Below are 20,566 nucleotides of genomic sequence, written 5' to 3'. Positions count from 1 at the left end.
GAGGAGATTGTACACCTTTCATCTACTTCAACTCTTTAATGGAGAATAAACAAAAAGAAAAAGAAAACATACGTAGACCGAACGCACAAGGCAAAGGGCTCCACAACATTAAGGTAGCCATGCAACTAGTGACATCAGCAAGGGCTAGAAAGGAGAGGCCTACTAGAATCCTTGCATGTTAATTTATCTTTTGCACGATCACTAGGTAGATGGGACTTCGCTTCAGTCTCCTTGGGGCTGTGAAAGTAAATCCTTTAAATTGTGTTTCCATCATTTTACCTAAAATATAAAAGTCCACATGAAACAAACAATTTTTCCATTCCCTTTGGTGGGGCATAAGGTTTATAAGGCATTTCTAAGGTGAAACTCACACAGAATGGAACCCTTGCAAATTGATGAGTATATGAGTAGAAGAAAAAAACTCCATGAGATTCAAAGGATACTTGCAGGTCTAAGGTTCAAACCTGGCACCTAAAATATTTAGGCTTAACTTTTTCACTGTTTTACAAGAGTCATTCCTCAAAACTCCCTCCTCCAAAACATTTAAAAACTCTATTATAATGTCCTGAACACTCAAGTGTGTCTCTTGAAAATGGCCCGCTCAGAGTGACATTGTAGAAATGCAAATTTGAATTACTTCAAACTTATAAGCCCTCTCTAAAATGGCTTTCCAAGTGATATCAGGCTTGATGTCAATCCTGCCCAATAGCCTCGCTCTTGACATCACCTTTTGAACTTATATTGACATCTGGACCACCAAACCCAAACATCACATTCAAACCAAGTACATAAAGGGCCATTTCAGCTGATGCTACAGCACACACAGGAGCATAATTGAGCTAACATTACACACCTTCATCGTCACTGTCTGACTCATCACCTCCCAGACCTTCCATGCCCATGCCTCCCATGCCTCCCATGCCCATGCCTCCCATGCCCATGCCTCCCATGCCGCCCATGCCACCACCACCCATGTTGAAGTCCTACACAATCAAACAATGAAACCCACATCAAAAGAAGACCATGAAAATATAAACTGTCTAAAAATTTGCATGTAAACCCATATATGCGATTAACTCACCGAGAAGTCATTCATTGACCCCATATCAAAGTTATCAACTACAAACCAAAGGGCATGGATGTTAGGCACTGACACGTCACTCATGTGACCTTTCTTACATGAATAAAAGCTTGCATCCAGAATTCCCATAATCAACAACACAAAAGCTTACACTTGTTACTTGGCACTTCATTTTCTTCATCTTCGTCAACCCACTTGTCCCAATCTGCCTTCAAGTAAGGAGGCGATTTGCCATCTGCAAGCAATAACCTCTTCCACCATGATTTCTCACTCTTTATGAGAACACAAAAGACGTTTCTCAACCCCACGCTTATCTTGCTCTCCTGAAATAAAAGGTGTGACATGTTAAGAAAAAATTAAAACACTCAAGCTAGCAATAGTGGGGAGAGAGAGAGAGAGAGAGCAAGAAACAGCTACAAAAAGGCCATTGGCCCCACAAACAGAGCATGGTTGCTGGTTGATGTGAACGAGACATTTGGGAGAGAGCACTTCAGCAACCAATTACCAATGCAACAGAATGACTACCGCCCACTTGTTTAAGAAAAGCTCAAACTCTCTAGTCAGCGATAAACAAACATCATAAAGACCAGTCACCACAGGTACATAACAATGAATCATTAATTAAGCCCATATGCTTTAGAATGCCAGCATGTCATCCCCCTTTCCCCTTCCTCAAGGGATGATGCTACATAAAGGCTACTGCTTGCACATGTGCAATGCCAGGCACAGATTGCAGTCCGACCTAGGCTAGAAATTAACACAAAGCATCAACAGGTTTAGAGACAGTTGGCTACCTCCACATTCACTTTGTCAAAGAGATGCAGGTCGAGCTCGTAAGGCACCTCCTCAGGTCCAGCCGTGGCAGCGAATACAAACTTGCCCTCGGGTTCAATTTTCACTTTCGGGTTTTTAGCATCAGGCAGCTCCACTGTGAGATAAACTTTGTCTGATCGCTGTGCCCACTTGACCTCCGGATGCCGACTGTACACATACCCAAAACAAACATGACTATATTAACTGTCTGTTACGTAGTAGATCCAAACTCTGTTACAAAAAGCTCTCGCTATGGGGTTATGCTTTTCTCTATCTAGAAACACATGTGTTTCTGCTTTTCACAATCTAGGGCTACCCAGAGTGTCCTGCGATTCTTTTTTTCTCATTCTAGTGCCATGCGATTCATCTTTCCTCAAACTAGGGTTTCTCGTGTTGCTTATTTTTCCAAGTTTCTGTGTTTCTTCTTTCAATCTAGGGTTTCTGCTTTCTTGTGTCCTCAATCTAACGTTACCTGCGTCTTTCTTCTAGGGTTTCATGTAGGAATCTAGGGTTTGGTGTGCTCTTATTTACAAAGAGATGTGGACTTAAAAACAAATAAAGAGCAGGGAAGGGGGGCATACCTCATGGTGCTTCTGGAAGATTTGCACGCCTGCGAAAAGAAGACGAAGATTGCCGTGTTTTTCAGGGCACAACAACAACACACTGCTTTTTATAGCAACGTGTGAAGTAAGTCACAGGCACTACTTGTCCGCCCAAGAATAGGGGGGCCATTAGAGCCTTTTCCCATGGCAGGAGAAGCTCATCAAGGTTCCCACGGCCTAAACTATGCCCAAAACGACCCAACTTCAGAGGATAAGAATTTTGCATTTAATCTATATCTATACTATATATAAAGGAAACTGCATTCACGTGTCGTCAAAAGAATACAAAGTGTGGGGTGGGGGGTGGGACAGAGAGCGGGGGGGAGAGAGAGAGGAGAGGGTCGAAAAGAGAGAGAGAGGAGAGGGTCGAAAAGAGAGAGAGATAGAGACATGTCAACCCCATCAGAGACAGGTGAGAGATGACTTGTACATATATAAAGGAGACCACTTTACCCCTTGCCATGTGGCACAAAAGGATGCAAAGTAGTTTCCTCTATATATTCAAGCGCCGACGACTGATCGAAGCCATCACTACCTTGCATTTCGAAGTCGAAAACCATAAGCAAAGATAAAACTTCCGCAAAGCTGAGCTTGCTACTATAATGAGCTCGCGTCAGGGATTGTATCACGAACAAATGAGAGATTTCATTTGTCCATGTCTGCACGTGCTGGCCAACTTGACTTCTTCTAACTCTCATCAAAACTGGACCATCAGCTGGCGCCAACATTTACAAAATAAAGAATACACTTTCTTCTACCATTTTTACGTGGGGGGGAGACTATTCTCTAAGGTCCGAACGACTCTCTTCATGGCTTTTTCCATTTTTTATTCACTCCATTATAAATCTCTCATTGGGGGTAAAGTAGCCGTTCATGTGGGATTAAGCTCATAGGGGCACACAGTAGTGTCACAATGTTTATATTTTCACGAGTTCCTAAATATGCACGCTGATATAGCAGTATGGTAAAAATTGATATGGGTCTGGGGAAGGACAGCGTGCAACACTACTACTACTACTACTACTATATGGTAAGTAGCACAGTAAGTCTACTTTATTGTTGGCTATGTTATTATTACGTGCAGCACTACTACTATATGGTAAGTAGTATAGTAAGTCTACTTTGTCGGACTACTACATGCTATTATTTCTCTGTATAAATAATTGGTTGCGTTCGAACTTCACATGTCGTTGATCCTTGGTCCGCCGCCCAACTTTTGGAGACAGCTCTCACCCGTCTCTGATGGGGTTGACACCTCTCTCTCTCTTTTCGGCCCTCCCCCCCCTCTCTCTCTCTCTCCCCTGCTCTATGTCCCTCCCCCCCCCCCTCTCTCTCTCTCTCTCTCTCTCTCTCTCTCTCTCTCTCTCTCTCTCTCTCTCTCCCCTACTCTATGTCCCACCCCCCCTCCACACTTTGCATTCTTTGATGACACATGTCAAAAGAGACTTCAATCTCCTTTATGTATATATATCAAGGCCCACTCGGGCTGTACATTGTGTCGTCAACCCCATCAGAGACAGGTGAGAGCTGACTTATTATTAATATTTGTTACCCTTTAAGGCCCACTCGAGCTGTGCAGTGTGCTCTCTCTTCTACAGGCTGGTGTAAGCAACTGCCAAAATGGGCTTCAATTCAAATTCATCAAGGCCTACTCCATGGTATCCATTCCTCTCCCATCCGGAGGACGGGTTGGGAGACTAGTGTGTTCTCCAAGTTGCATGGCAAACTTAACTTAATATTGGGCTGTTGGAAAAAGGCTATAAGTAATGGAGGAGACCTTAGATTTAAAGCTTAGGAATTCTAGCTAGATTCAACTTCGACAACCTTAGGATCAATTGTGAATAAATTATTATAATCATGATAAATCATATATGTTTCATAATAAATATTAATAATTTGTATGTATTATATATATATATTAATAAAATAAAATAAAAACACAAGGATATAGCCTTTGTAGTATTGTGTGTACCTACGTTATTAGCCCATATTTGCATACTCATCCTCCTAATCCTCGGTTCACTAACATCTTTTACTTCTTCTCCAACTCACATATTGCCTACTTCCCCTCTCTTTGATTATCATTTCTTGCATATTCGTAAAGGCCAAATGGCCCCTTTTGGACATAATGAGGCTAACATAAGGCCAGGCTGTTGGAACTAAGTGCTCACTAGGAGTACTTTTACTAAATGCTCACTAGGAGTTTTTTTAGTCTTGGTCATCAAGGGGTCACATCAATGGAAGTATCTCAGCGTGTTTTTGTCTTCTCTGATTTCAGTTTTCAGCTTTAGTCTAATTTCTGCTCGCCATGTTTCTAACATGGTATCAGAGCAGGTCTCCACCTAGCTCCCATTTCAGCCCTAGCTCATCTTCATCTTCTTCTCTGTAGCCCTCAGGCATCTCTTCAAGCATCGACAATTTATCTTCAGCAAGGCAGTGTTTTTCTCATGCAGTTCGTCATACCTTCTTAGCCTATCTTCGCCATGCACCCCATCTTCGACACGCTGCAGTTTCTTGTGTAGCTCGTGGTTCACATGGTGGTGCGCACCTTCTTCTTCATGGCGATTTTCCTTAGCAACCCACGCATCTTTTTGCAGCTCGTCATATCAGTAAGCAACCCGCCAAGCCTAATCTGCAAACGGTTCATCAATAGCAACACGTTCTTCACTATTTTCAGGCTGCGCAACCCCTTTCCTCATCGATTATCTGCTGGGAACATCTCGTCTAATCAGTCTGCTTGCTGCTGCGTTTTCCTCTTTGGGTCACATTTTGGTGCAAGAGCACGTCACCCTGCATCAACTTCTTTATGGAAAGCAGGCCCAACAAGTGTCCTCATGCTGGCTACTCAATTTCCCTCAGATTTCAAGGTATGGGTGGTCTTGGTTCGTCAATTTTTCAGCAAGGCCCAAGTGCCCTTTTTTTCTTTCATGACCAGCAACCTCTTCATGCTCAGCCATTCACGGGTTACCCCTCTGAATAGACGGTCAAAAATATGGTTTTGAAAGAGAGGGAAGACCTGCTCAGAGGCTGAAGCAGCAAAATCAGGAATTTTCATTTTTCTTTCATATTCAAACGTCATTTTCATTTTCAATGTACAGGAATAGACACTGCCCTTGCTCATTAGTCAATGCAAGAGGTAAGACCTTCCCTTCATCTATATGTCTCTCATGTACGGGATTAGACACTGCCAAATATGGTAAGACCTTCCCATCTCTCTCATATTTGTCTATGCTTTCATGCTATCTACCACCATTGATCACCAATGATGTAGATCATGGAGTAATGTCATGTCTATTTGTCTACATGGACTTATCTTTGTCCCTATCCAAGAGGCACCCCTGCATTACCCACTCTAGTAGGAGGATTGCCCTTGAGGAGGGATTATCTATCAAGGTCCATCTCTCTGTCTATCTACAATCAGTCAGTCTCTCTGTCTATGTGTCTATCTTATGTGATCTTACAGTCACATGTCTCTGACACTCTGTCTATCAGTCTATATGCCTATCTTTTGTGGATTAGTTACCCACATGTCTTTGGCATTTTGTCTATGTCCCCATCTATCATCTAGTTGTCAGACTCTCTAATGTCTATCTGACAGTCTCTTTGTCTGTGGGACCACTCTACTGGCTGATTGTCTATGTCTAAGTCTATGATCCATTTCTGTCCCTACCCTTGTGGACCCATATGAGGATATCACTTGAGGAGGGGTGTCTTAGGATCTTGTCTTATGTTTCTGTCTTTCAATCTTAGTCATCAGTCTCTTCATCTTGCCTTATTATCTATCTTTGCCATCTGTCATCTTGTCACTCATGTCCTCCTAGTATCACTTAAGGAGGGTGTTGGAACTAAGTGCTCACTAGGAGTACTTTTACTAAATGCTCACTAGGAGTTTTTTTAGTCTTGGTCATCTCAGTGTATGCCATGTGGCACTCAGGGATTTATCCCATATGCACTCATGCTCAGCTCTTGTACTTTTCCCCTTTATATTCAAGGGGTCACATCAATGGAAGTATCTCAGCGTGTTTTTGTCTTCTCTGATTTCAGTTTTCAGCTTTAGTCTAATTTCTGCTCGCCATGCTTCTAACACAGGCAGTCCCCTACACTTTTAACGGTATTATTGGGGTATACTATTGGATGGTGGCTCATTTTAGAGAGTTCCTCCATGAAGGTTAGACCTTGGGCGAGAGGCCTCCCAAGGGCATAGCTATTAGATAGCCCACTAGCTAGTTGCATCAGTGACAATTGTGAGGATTGGGAGTATGGTGCATGCATGCCTTTGGGATTCAAAATAGGCCAAGGTTGCATGGTCTTTGTTAACTTGTTTTGGGGTTAACAAAAGCGCTCTTTGCCATATATGAGAGTTAGCAAAAGGCATTATAAAAGTTGTAATTATTATGAGAAAAGCTGGTCATAACCAAGCTTCAATAGTTGGGCACCCAAGCGTGAATAAGGGACTAGATGTACATAAGACGTTTTCTCATAGTACAAAGACACAATCCCGCTTTATGCTGATTGCTTTATGCTGATTAATCTCTTGTCTTCTCCTTACTCTTTGATCTTGTGTGTGTGTGTGTGTGTGTGTGTGTGTGTGAGTGAGTGAGTGAGAGAGAGAGAGAGAGAGAGAGAGAGAGAGTTGAGAGGAGATACTTGGTGCCATGGATCACAAGGAGTGAGTGTAAGTCTAGCAAGCTGCCAAGAACAATCCCACATGAGCAAGCAAAGACAAGGTATATTTTGCTCACATAAAAGGAGTCATTTTCAAACAAACATATCACATGCACTTATCTCAAGTCTCTTTATGTATCCAAGCTAATTCATCTTGGTGCCATATTCTTAGGCCTACAAGGTGGTCAGATGTGAGGTTTACCACCCCTAGGTGTTTGATTGCTACTCTTAGGCGATAAGCTTTGGTGACAACATGTCATCACCCCCCTTAGTGCCAACATAGCTACTTAAGGTGGTAAGGTGTGGTGAAAAAAATAGAAATGTAATGAGATGGATGTGTTACTCATATGGTGACCCTTTTTACAACATGTAGGCTGAAATGTAGGCTTGGGTAGTGAGGTTTTGTTGATTTCTTGCTTATTAGAGAATTGAGGTACTTGTGGTCTCTCCTCTACTTTGTTTGATGAAGACCTTGTGAGATTACTCTTCATGCAACTTCGTCCCCATTGTCCTAGCTCTTTTTCTTGTCCATCTCCTTGTTAACTGCTTCTTGGCTCTTGGTCTTTGCTCCTTGGCTTGACTCCTGGCTCTTTTCTTCTTGCAACATTTTCTTGTTTGTTGTCGACTTCTCTTTGACTCTTATGCTTGATGCATGGTGAATGAGTTTTACTTCCATGGTTTGCAATGCAGTCATCTCATGCACTTGTGCGTTTGGCATGCTTAGGATGGTGATTTGTACATCTATTCTTTGCTTTAGATGCATATGCATATGTGTGTACCCATTTGTGTTGACCTAAGGATCTGACCCTTCCCCAAATAGCTTCTCAAGGTACTTCATTTTTGCCATGTGAGAAAGTTCTTAGCTACTATCAATCTCTTTCAAGTATCAATGCTAGTGTCGGTCTAATTCTGTTACAAGATTTGACGTGCAAAATAGGCTTTGATTCGCAAATGATCTTCTTTAAACTTGATGCAATAAGAGAAGTTCACAATGCAAGGGTGACAAGAAAAATATTTTTATTGTGTGGTGTTGAAATGCTAATGCAAGATTAGTAATGCTTGGTGTTGCCACTGCTTTCCATTCATGCGATCAACCTACCGAGGCCATCATTTAGATTTTTTTGGCTTATGGAGTTGTCTGGATGGCGAGGTTTTTGGGCCCCAAATGGATAGGCACCCTTCGTAGAAGCCTTGGGTTGATGGGGATTTAGGGTTTGGATAGAACTCTATCACATGGGTGTCCCGTTTGGCATATCTCCACTCATGGTTGGGCTTTGAGCCAAGTCCTATGACATGGGTCTCTTGTTTGGCATATCTCCACTGGCTTCTAGAAAAATGCTTTGTAGGGGCATCGTACTTTCCCTGGCTAGCCATGGTACTCTTGGGTACCCTTTCCTTCTTGGTGGCAAGGTTGCTGAGGTTGAGGTTTGGGGGGTGGAAATTTGTTAGTGAGGTTTTGGTTCTCCCATAGGTTGGAGGGGGTGGCCAATGTGCTGAGGCAATAATGAAGTATAGAATTAGAAGTTACTTGCGGTAGGACTGCGGTGGTGACTTATAAGTGGAGGACGAGGCTTGGGATGTTGATAGGTTTAGAGTGACCTCGTTCACCAAAGGTATGGTAACCATTCGAAAGGGGAGCTCAAGTGCCATGGTCCTCCTGATGATGCTAGCTATGGCCACAATCCATCCCCTCCTAAGGATGATGATCTCTTTAAATGTACTTATAGGGGTCACATAAAAAGTGCACAATGTAGGTTTAGATCCTATAAGAAACTTTGCTTCAAACCAATTGGATTGAGAGATATTTACTATGATAATGGTTTTAGTGGAAGGTGTGCGGGGCGAGTGGACAAGGTCCATGTTTCCTAGGACAAAATAGTGTGGCTAGCCCCGATGTCCACCAAGGCTGGCCACACCACTAGATGATCTTCTTGGGGAAACTTTGGCTCAAGGCGAGTAGGTTCTCCATTTTGAATTCTAGAAAGGTGATCGACATTGCATAGACTTCGCACGGTACTGGTGAAATTGAATTCCAAAAGAATAAGTAATCATCTGGTGATGCACCCCATGGTGCAAGGGTTATTTGCCAAATATAGTAATGCTCGATGGTGGTCAGTGTTGAAAATCCTAATATGGGATTGATCATGGTGATTAGTTAGCAACATAGATTAAGCATAACTAAGGTGGGTTAAACCATACCAAGAAATCCATAACTAGAGAGAGAGAGAGAGAGAGAGAGAGAGAGAGAGAGAGAGAGAGAGAGAGAGAGAGAGAGAGAGAGTAGCACACTCAATACTACTCTATTGCATATGATAAGGAACCATACAATGAGGCTTCTAATATAGATAGCCATTGACCCAATTCACTTTCATTCAACTTTCAGCTCTGACAACTAAATAACCCAAGTTTTAGTTTACATTATACATTTCAACACCCCTCCTCAATGTAAACTTGGGTGTATGCATACAATCTCTCCAACCGGATTACCATTCAACTTTCACCCCTAGATAATTGGGCATTTCCGATCTCAACACTCCCCCTCAATGCAAATTGGAGTGTTTCACATGTGGCTAGGCACATCTAGACCCACTCGCATGTGTCAATGAGTGTGTGCCGTATCTACCCAACATAGACACCAAGTTCGTTTGAGCACCACTTGCTCGACTGAATCCACCCTCGTCCTTTTTGAACCACCGTAGTGTTTTAGAAAGGCACTAACCCATTGTGTACTCAAAGTGTACACGCGCTTGCACACCACCACTAACAACAATGTGATGAGCCAATTGCTCTCACAAGCATCTCGAAATCCATCGAGACTACACACATGCATCTCCACTCTCTTTTGAGCTCTCAACGGCTTGGGTAGGAGAACCCTCATGCTATGAGTGAATATAAATTACAAAATATTTTGGCTAAAACCGAGTAGGGTACCACAAGTGTGTGTGTGTGTGTGAACATATCCTTACAGTTATAAGGATAGACCTTTATCTCCATAAAAACAAAAAAAAAAGCATCTTCTGCATCCACGACGTAGGGACCCGTGTGTGGCTCAATTTCTTCCACACCAAGCTCTGTTGTACATCAGACTTTGACATGTGTGGGACTACACCACATGGTCATCTTCTTCCTTGTGATAGTTTGCAGCCATCACCAAGATTGCTCCTACTCGCCATTACTCTTTGTGCATGCAACCTCTGCTGCATTATCTTCTTCACCAATTTCCTACCTCAGTTCATCTCTCCATGAGATATGCCCTCTTCTATCTCCACACCATGCCTATTGCATTTGTCTTGTTGCTTTTTCTCAAGGTCCCTTGCTCTTTTCTCTATGCACTGGAATGATCGATGACTTCTCTCCTCCACATGCTACTCTATAGCTTTCTCTCTTTATTGCCATTACTGTAGTTCACAAAGAGCTCTTTACTACTGTCACCATATGCATATAAGGCTACGATGCTATTGATGCTGCCCACTTTCTCTGTAGCTTTTGTCGTCCTCACTATTTTACTACTCTTTCTCTCTTCGTCTATGGTGCTGTTCGCTACTGTCAACTATTAATTCAACATTCTCTCTACATTTTTCACGAGACAAAATACCTTTGGTAATGGCTTCATATGCTATCACTATTATGCTTCCCTAATTGGTAGTGCTTGTCGCGCTCTATTTCTGCTTGTCACTCTACAACATAGCTTGCTTACTTGTTGCCAATTTCTTTGCCATCCAACCTCCTCCTGAAGAGGATTCCATGGTCATTTACATGGCTACCTTGAAAATAGGTATGCATCCATCTTGCATACCACTATATAAGGGTGCTTTTATCTAGTCTCTCATCGGAGACCACAAGGTTCCAAACATGTGAAAACCCAAATGCCTCCACTCCTTGCCCATCTTCTATGAGCAACACACACATGCATCCTCCTCTTGATGCACACATGGACTCCTAAATGAGCCGATAAACTAGCTTGCCACAACCTTGACAAGCATGCACCTTATTCGCTCTTCACTAAATTTGTAAGAGCCGTAGGATTTGCATATCCCACCACATAGCAACCCTTCTCAAACTTTAAGCAAATCTATGCTCAAACCAAAATTTAAATGAGGCAAAATCCACAAAATACCTTCTTGAGACTCTATGTTGTGGCAGCTTTATTTATGTAGACGGTGACTCCGTTTTCACCCTTCTTGATGCAATCTCAATAAGACTTCTCTTGGTAGCTTCAACCTTCCATGGCAACAGTCTATGTTGCAAAATCTCCATTTGTAACCAAAAAGGCAGCTCTATACTCTCTCTAATGCAATGATAATGATAATGAGTGTGTATAATTTTTTCTTAATCAAAATAGCTAAAAACATAAACATGCTTAATTTAAAAACCACATAATCTAATTTACATAATTCGCACCATGATCAAGATCCCATCCTAGCTTTGATACCATGTTAAAAATCCTAATATGGGATTGATTATGGTGATTAGCAACATAGATTAAGCATAAGTAAGGTGGGTTAAACCACACCAAGAAATCCATAACTAGAGAGAGAGAGAGAGAGTAGCACACTTAACACTACTCTATTGCATATGATAATGAACCATACAATGAGGCTTCTAATATAGATAGCGATTGACCCAATTCCCCTTTACATGCCATTATGCCATGTGGCAACTCCTTTTCCACATTCTTTTATGTGGCTCTCACCATTCATGTAATATCTTATGTGGCATTCTTATCTTTCTACACTATCTTGCACCTCTAGGGTGCGTTTAGATAATCAACCAAATAACCCAAGCTTTAGTTTACATTGCACATTTCAACAGTCAGCAAAAAAACATAATTTGGTAGTAGCTAGAGGTAATTTATGTACTTGTTCACATCATAAACCATGTCTAACCCCTCTCTCTTAATGGTTGTGTAGTCCGGTCACAACATCATTGAGTTGATGGTGGCTAGCAAAGGTCATAACAAGGAATTCCATGTTGTGTTTCCCCGACTGTGCTAATAAGCATCTAACAACAAATGGTGAAGCATCTATGTTCAAGATAGCAAGGCAAGTGAAGATCTGTCTCCATGGGGAGAAGATACTTCTTAGGCTTTCTATGCGGTATTCTCCTTCTTGGCCAAGTGACTATGGGTAACGCAAAGGAGGAGGTTGATCCTTATGTGGAGGATTCCTTGCTAGATGAATCACTACTCTTGGCTCAAAATAAATTGCTATTGGCTCTCCTAAGAGGGATGCTGCACTAAGCAAGAACATGGAAGTTTATTTTTGTCTTGTCAAGTCTTGCAAATCTTGCAAATCTTGTTTCTAAGCAAGAACATGGAAGTTTATTTTTGTCTTGTCGTCTTGCAAATCTTGTTTCTAAGCTTTGTCCATGGTTACCAAGACATGGATAGAGTTATCAAGCTTTGGAAGAGGTTCGTAGTCCTAGTTCCCATCTTCACTATCCAAGAACTTGTTGCAATATTTGACTAAAGGATTTGAATAGCTGCATCGAACTCATTGGGCGAGAATGTCTTGACATTTTGAAGTGTGCATATCAGGTATATTTAAGCATGCATTTGAGAAACGAACGTGGGAGGTGTACTTAGTTGTGAACTTTGTGATTATAGAAATAGACATGTACACAAGTGTGATATATATATGCAAAGATATTGATAGAAGTAGTTGTAATGTTGATCTTGGTGTAGGAGTTTGTATAGTAAGCTCAAACTTTTGGTGTAGGAGTTCCTACGGTAGTCGAAGCTAAAACTTCTTGGTGTGTAAAATATTTATTGATTTTTAGGTTTAGGGTTGCAAGCATATGATGATGTGTATCTATTATGTTTTATGGGATTTAATGATTGGCTTTTGTGTTTGGTGCACGATAATGGGAGTATTGTTGCAGTGCTAATGGTGACAATGGGAACATTGTTTAATGTTAATGGCGATACCTTAAGGAATCGATAAGGTATCGATGCCTAAGGGCCTAAAAGTCCATATCTCAAATACGCATAAATCTTAACTAAAACTTCTCCCATATACTTCTTTGGTGGAGTTGTGGTCAAGGTTGGGCTTACCATTAGTATTTAGTTTCAATTATGGATGTTCCCAAAAGGGCACTTTTTAAGGGATGACTTAGATGATGTGCTTGATTTCTTGAAGTGTTTTTTGGCAAAATCAATGTAGGATGGCTTGCCATTTATGGGAATGATAAGGCATAGTTCCTACCTCAAGTACTTGTTGAGGATGGGTTGCTTGCATGGTTTGATGGGATTCTTGAGTAAGGCCCCCCTTTTTTGCCATTTAAAGGGGGGAAGAGTTGGGCAAGGGACTCCCTTTACATGGCAAAAAAGGGCCCCCATAGAGTCTGCACACTAGCGTGGTGAGCCCCATGTTTTTCTGCCATCTAGAGGGAATCCCTTGGTCATCTCTCCCTCCCTTTGTTGTCTTTGATTTTGATTGAGGGCCAATACCAATGAGCCCCCATGTTTTTCTACCATCTAAAGGGAGTCTCTTGGCCATCTGATGTTTTAATGTTTTGATTGAAAGCCGATGTGACAAGTAGCTCTTGAACCCGATCTCTCATCTCGAGAAGGGAAAAGGGCCATTTGCCTAACAAACAAGCTAATTTTTCTGCCCCATAAAGAAGCGTATCAATGTGTGTGTGTGTGTGTGTGTTTTTATTAAAAGCCGATGTGACGAGTAGCTCTTGAACCCGATCTCTCATCTCGAGAAGGGAAAAGAGCCATTTGCCTAACAAAGAAGCTAATTTTTTTGCCCATACAAAAGCGTATCAATGTGTGTGTGTGTGTGTGTGTGTGTGTGTGTGTGTGTGTGTGTGTGTGTGTGTGAGAGAGAGAGAGAGAGAGAGAGAGAGAGAGAGAGAGAGAGAGAGAGAGAGAGAGGGAGTATGGCCAATAGCTTAGGGTTTGGCAAATCAAAAATAGGGGGGCTTGTAGGAAAAGTCAATGAAATGTTTTCACCCACAAATATTACCATTTTTAGAATTCAAGTCCTTGGGATGTTTGGGATCATGGATATGTCAATAAGCTTGATCTGGGTGATAAGAAGGGAAGTGTGGGGGAGGATCGTCCATTTTGTAAACTTTATGTGGTCTATATCAAAAGGAAGAGATTAAAGAGGTAAAAGGATAAAAAAATATGCATTATTTTTTGGCCAAGAAGGCTTTGTTGGCAGACATAATAAGGACAAAGAACTTGTTAATGGTTTGTGGTTGGTTATGGGTCATCCTTAACTAATTTGGGGATTCACATAGTATTGTGGGTGGCAAACATAATAAGGACATAGAACTTGTTAATGGGTTGTGGTTATGGGTCATCCTTAACTACTTTGGGGATTCAAATAGTATTGTAGGTACTCTTTAGCACCAACCACTATTGACCCCCCTTGATAGTTTCACAATGGACTACAATGCTCAATGTTCCTCAAGTGTTATTGGCAAGATTTAATGTTCAATTTAAATTTCTAATAGGTGGAGTTGAAGATGAGACTTTTCATGGAACTGAGACACTCATCACCTTGTCTTAAATCCTAGGCATGGACCTCTTCTTTAGGGTGTATATGCGTATATATGTATATGTATAAATATATAAATGTAAATGTGAATATAAATATATACACACACATGTGTATGCGTGTATATACATACATACATACATACATACATACATACATACATACATACATACATACATACATACATACATACATACATATATATATATATATATATATATATATATATATAAACATACACACACACACACATTATATACATATATGTGTGTGTGTGTGTGCATGTGTGTGTGTGTGTATATATATATATATACATACACACACATATACATATACACACAAACACACGTGCGTGCGTGCGTGCACACACACATGTGTGTGTGTGCATGTATGTATGTGTATATACATACATATATATATATATACATACATATATATACATATATATATATACATATATATATATATATATATATATATATATGTAGATAGATAGATAGATAGACAGATAGATAGATAGATGTGTGTGTATGTATGTGTATATACTTCTATATATATATACACACATCTCTCTCTCTCTCTCTCTCTCTATATATATATATATATATATATATATATATATATAGATGTACACACACACACACACACACACACACACACACACACACACACACACACACACACATGCTCATCTATGATAACCGACTCATATATGTTTGAAAAACATTCTCAATGCTTTACACGAGGCCTCACACACACACACACACACGCGCGCGCTCTTCTTTGAGAACCGACTCGCTATATGGATATTTTTGGAAACCAATGTTAATGCCTTACACTAGACCTTACTATGTTTTGCCTTATTACCTGCCAAGGGCATTAACTTCAAGCGTGCCTCTGTGGCGCCTATGGTTGCATGTGGATAATGGTTCTGCACAAGAGATTATGTCAATGAAGGCGTTGATGGTGATAGTTAGTAAACCTCGACTTTGCTTCAACTATAAAATGGACAAAAGATGGTGAGTTTTACAAGGTCACTTAGCATGTGTTAGGTGTTCTTCTGCCATGTCTATAGTGCTTGCGTCGGCTAGGAGCTCTTCCTCTCAGGTATCTACATCTTGACTATATGTTTTATGGGATGATAACTTTAGGTGTTCTTCTGCCATGTCTATAGTGCTTGCGTCGGCTAGGAGCTCTTCCTCTCAGGTATCTACATCTTGACTATATGTTTTATGGGATAATAACTTGTTAAATCCCATTAAATAGATTTTCAAAATTTTTGTTTTGGTTTTTTAGGGCATGCGCCTCATGCTGCATACAGATGGAAAAAAATTTATGGTTTATGCTTCTCTGAAGATTACTACTGTTAGCCGTAGGAGTATGCTTTGTGGGATAACGACTTGGTGAATCCTACTCAATGGATTTCCAATGTTTAGACTCTGGTTATTTAGAGCATTAGTATGGTGATGCATGAGTAAACAAATTGTGGTTTATGACTTCTCTGAAGCTCACTGGTTGTTTTATGGGATAAGGATTTTATGAATCCCAAATATGGATTTACGGTATTTTAAGCTCTGGTTTTTAATGGCAATTATATCTTGCTACATGCATAATGTGAATTAAAAGTTATTATTCATCTTCTTTGATATCTATGCTACATGCAAATTTTGAGAATCATTAGGGACATGTAAGGGGTTGACCCTCTTATTGTGTTAAACATGTCATATGATGGACTTTTCTAGCTTGTATTTGTTGTAATTTCGAAACTGGGAACACTATTACACACATATATTATGTAGGATGTGATTTTTTGTCATGATTACAGCATTAATTAGTTTGTATTAAGCGGGATCCTCAATGAAGCACAGACTGTGTATTATAATATTCTGATTGAGTATTATGTTGGCTTGAAAAACAAGGATTGTAGGTTGATATATCAGATTAAGAAAGGCATGACCTTATGGGTTAAAATTGGTTTCCATAATATTAATTAGTCGAAACCTATATTAAATACAATTTACCCATGAGGGCGCCATCTCCATTATTGATACTGATTGTTTAATTAGCATAACTAATAATACTCTCTTTTGAGTTTTTTGTCACACACCTTTTATTATGGTACAATACAACGGGTTCTCTTTATGAGAATATCCCAAGAAGCCATTTACTAGCACATCTGATTGATAGGTTACTTGATTTTGTACTTATATTCAATTTGATGACCACCTACATGAAGTATAATATTAGCTAGTACACAACGTCTACTTATAAGGTGTTTAGGGCATCTATCTTATTTGGCCTCTCATAGGGTATATAGCATGACCTATTTGATCTAATAAACACCTTCACTTCATGGCCTTTTTACGCTTGACAATATATATATATATATTTTACTAGATAATGACAGAGATATGATGAACACCCACTCGGTAAATGAACAATAGAATAGAGGGTAGCATGCTCTTGGTTACCATTACATGTACTTTGCAAGGTCTACTGGTGAGGACCATTCAGCCATCTAATTGGATGCACATTCTTTTGAATAAAAAGACAGAATACTTGACCACTTTACCTTAGGTTAGTACTTATTTATGAAAAACTCATTTAGACATAGAAGGATACACATATGGATTGACTCCTCAGGGTTAACAAAAAACTAGAAACAGATTAGCTGACCCTATCATAACTTAAATCTGAGGCTTTTTGAGTGACATCTATAACATGTGGTAGATCTTAAGACCCTATCATAACTTAAATCTGAGGCTTTTTGAGTGACGTCTATAACATGTGGTAGATCTTAAGACACTTGTATTACACACACATGCTAACAATTTATTTGTTTGTCTAGATGGATGCAAGTAACAAGTTCTACTCCCTCAAATAGCTTGTGGTTTAAGCTTCTCGACAAATGTTTTCAATGATGGAGTCACAATCTCCTTTAACTCATAACATGATTATTGTAAACAATATTGTTGTTTAGTAATCATGTTGACCACTTCATTTGTCAAGATTGTTTGGGTTCTCAAATTTTTGTTCGGTTGTGGATATGTTATTAAGTATAGACCAACCACACACACACACACACACACACACACACACACACACACACAATATGTATGTATGCATGCATGTATGTATGTATGTATGTGTATGTTGCGTGACGAGTGAAGATCAATGCAAGGATGCAACAAAAAGATACTTAGGGCTCTTGTAAAGAGTTCCAAGTTGTAGATGAGTGTGGGAGTGGGTTTGACAATAATCCCACATGGAAACTTTTGGGAGTTTTAGAGTTTTTGTATAAAAAGTGGCTCATTTGAGAGCTTATGTGGACACATTGGGAAAACTCATGTTTGAGCTCTCTTGAGACTAGCTCTCCCTCTTTTCCCATAGAGGTGCAAGCTCTTCTCTCTCCCCATCTACATTGTTGTAAGTTCTATTTTTGTTAATTCAATGCAATGAGTTGATATTTGTCTCTCTTCTCATGTCAATTCTCTAGTGTGCATGTTTCTTATTGATAGCTTCAAGGTTTGTGTGCATGCTAGGGAAATGAGTATTTGAGAATGAAGAATGCTTTGATCTTGTGTATGCAATAGCTAAGCTTTCTTCTTGTTTGGATGCATGGATGAGTGGAATGTGGAGTTGAGTGAGCAATAGCAAGTTTGAGCTTGAGTGTGTGTTAAGTCTGTCAATGGTAGTAGTATTCCTAGCATTCTCTCCATCAAATGGATAAGCTTTTGTGCACCGGTACGGGTTGAATCCCTAGCTCCGAAAGGGATGCAAATCCCATTGGATTGAGCTACATGTGGATCATACTACTCTTGCTACAAGTGAGAGAGTTTTCCGTCTCTCCATTGGCGCCGCTACCGGGGAAAAGACTCAAATCCGGTTGAGAGTGTGTGGAAACCACCACCATTTCCTCTTTTGGTTGTAAAACCATTGAGTGATTAGGTTAAGTGCGGGTGTGCGATCCCGGTGTGAGTGGATAAGGTTAGGATAAGAAAAAAAAACCATTGAACGGTTGAGGTTTCTCCCGCATTGTTTTTTATGTTTTATTGCTTTTATTCCTTTTCAAGTACCGTCATTATGCTTACATTCATTGTTTTTTTGCATTTCGTTAACATGTAATTAGTAAAAAAAATAAAAATAAAAGAGGTGCGTTGCTAAGCTCTTCCATAGCTTATGCAAGCTCCATAGGCGCCCAAGTGAGAAGCCCCCTTAAGGATGAGAGGAGAGAGGGAAAGAGAAGGGAGAAAGGAAGAGAGGAGAGGTTGAAATTTTGTTTTTTATTTTTGTTATATATATATATATATATATATAAAAAGAAAACACACAAAAGTCGGCTGGCTGTAGGCGTTGCAGAAGGTCGGCGTGGAGTGGTGAAGGGCTGCAGCAGTTGAAGGTGTTGCAGAAGGTCTGCGTGGAGAGGCCGTCGAAGAGGAGAGAAAAGTGGGCCGCAAGAAGGCGACCTACGTGGAGTAGCAAACGAAGGCGAAGGTGGCTGACAGAAGCAAAAGAAGGAAAGAGGCAGCGTGGAGGCTGCGTGGAGTTGAGGAGGCCGTAGGCGTGGAGTTGAGAGGAAGTAGGCGGGCTGTGGGAGGCGTGAAGCTGAAGGCGGCTGGAGAGTAAGCCTGCGTGGCTGGCTTGAGAGGCCGCGTGGAGGCAAGACAGCGTGGAAGAGAAGGAGGCCGTCGAAAGAGGTGGCCGAGCGTCGATTGGCAAGGGCAAGTGGGAAGCAAAGCGAAGTGCGAGGAGGCCGTCGAAGAGGAGGCGGCGGGCGGTTGGCGAAGGTTGCGTGGAGAGCAACGTGGAGTAGCCGACGTGGAAGGAGGGTCGAAGTGGAGAGGCGACCTGCGTGGAGTAGCCGACGTGGAAGGAGGGTCGAAGAGGAGACGGCGCCTGAGAGCGCCTGCTGTGGCCAACGCAGCAGTGTGTGAAGCGTCGAAGAGGAGAAGGCGCCAGCAGCAGCAGTGCGTGAAGGTGACGAAGAGGAGAGAAAGGTTGACTGCATAGAAGGCGCCTGAGGGCTGGCAGCTGGAGGCGCAGTAGAGCAGAGGCCGTTTTGCAGACGAACGCGTGGGCGCATTGAAGAAGGCGTGGAAGCGGTGAAGAAGGCGCGCCGCAAGGAAGCACACGCGGAGCCGGCGAGGAATCCGGAGCCGATAAGGATTATAAGGTGAGTGTTTTTTTTATTTTTTTTTTATAATTTTCATGTTTTTTTGTATTTTTTTAAAAAAATAAAAAGAAAAAAAATATAAAACAAGAAAAATAATTTAAAAAAAAAAGAAAAGAAAAGAAAGAAAGAAATAAAAAAAATAAAAAATATTTTTTTAATTTTGAGTCCATGTTTTTTGCATATTTTGCATTTTTTTTAAATTTCTGTAATTGTTTGCATAATTAGTGTAACTTGCATTTTTTTAAATTTTTTTTGTAATTTTGTGCATACTTAGTATTTGTGTGTAATTAGTTTAAAAAAAAAGGAAAAAAGAGAAAATTAAAAATTAAAAAAAAAGAGAGAGAAGAAAAGAAAAGAACAGAAATAGAAATAGAAAAAAATTCTGTAAATTATGTATTTTTAGGAATCTAAATTTTTTGCATATTCTGCAACTTTTTATTTCTTAAATTTTTGTGTTTTTTTTGCATAATTAGTATTTGTGTGTAATTTTAAAAAAAAAAGAAAAAGAAAAAAAAAGAAAAAAAGAAAGGAAAGGTGTTTATACACATACTCATTTTAGTTGCATTTAGTGGTTAGGCAGGGTAATATATATATATATATATATATATATATAAACAAAACAAAACAAAAGAAACAAAAACAAAAAAAAACATAAAAAACCAAAAAAATTTAACCTTATGCACTTGCGGTCGGGACGTCTTATAGACTCTGCCATAGGGCC

The 20,566-nt window shown here is 40.4% G+C and overlaps 1 protein-coding gene across 2 annotated transcripts; it reads right to left on the bottom strand.

Annotated features, from left to right (window-relative positions):
• Positions 1-408: 408 nt before the first annotated feature.
• On the bottom strand, positions 409-2,615 carry LOC147622240 (co-chaperone protein p23-1-like). 2 transcript variants are annotated; one of them, XM_086823354.1, is made up of 7 exons: positions 2,476-2,615; positions 1,876-2,062; positions 1,233-1,404; positions 1,082-1,119; positions 966-983; positions 854-923; positions 409-748 (listed from the first exon to the last, which is right to left on the bottom strand). In XM_086823354.1, exons 1-7 carry the CDS (start codon positions 2,478-2,480, stop codon positions 693-695), a joined length of 546 nt encoding a protein of 181 aa, XP_086679480.1. In that variant the 5' UTR covers positions 2,481-2,615; the 3' UTR covers positions 409-692. The 2 variants fall into 2 exon arrangements, with proteins under 2 accessions (XP_086679480.1, XP_086679479.1); XM_086823353.1 differs by having other exon boundaries at positions 854-983.
• Between the last annotated feature and the right edge of the window lie 17,951 nt (positions 2,616-20,566).

This window comes from Cibotium barometz, chromosome 29 (genome assembly GCF_041138505.1).
Source record: "Cibotium barometz isolate CiBa-2024 chromosome 29, ASM4113850v1, whole genome shotgun sequence".
In the NCBI taxonomy this organism is placed as follows: domain Eukaryota; kingdom Viridiplantae; phylum Streptophyta; class Polypodiopsida; order Cyatheales; family Cibotiaceae; genus Cibotium; species Cibotium barometz.
This window is presented reverse-complemented; position numbering and strand designations above follow the sequence as displayed.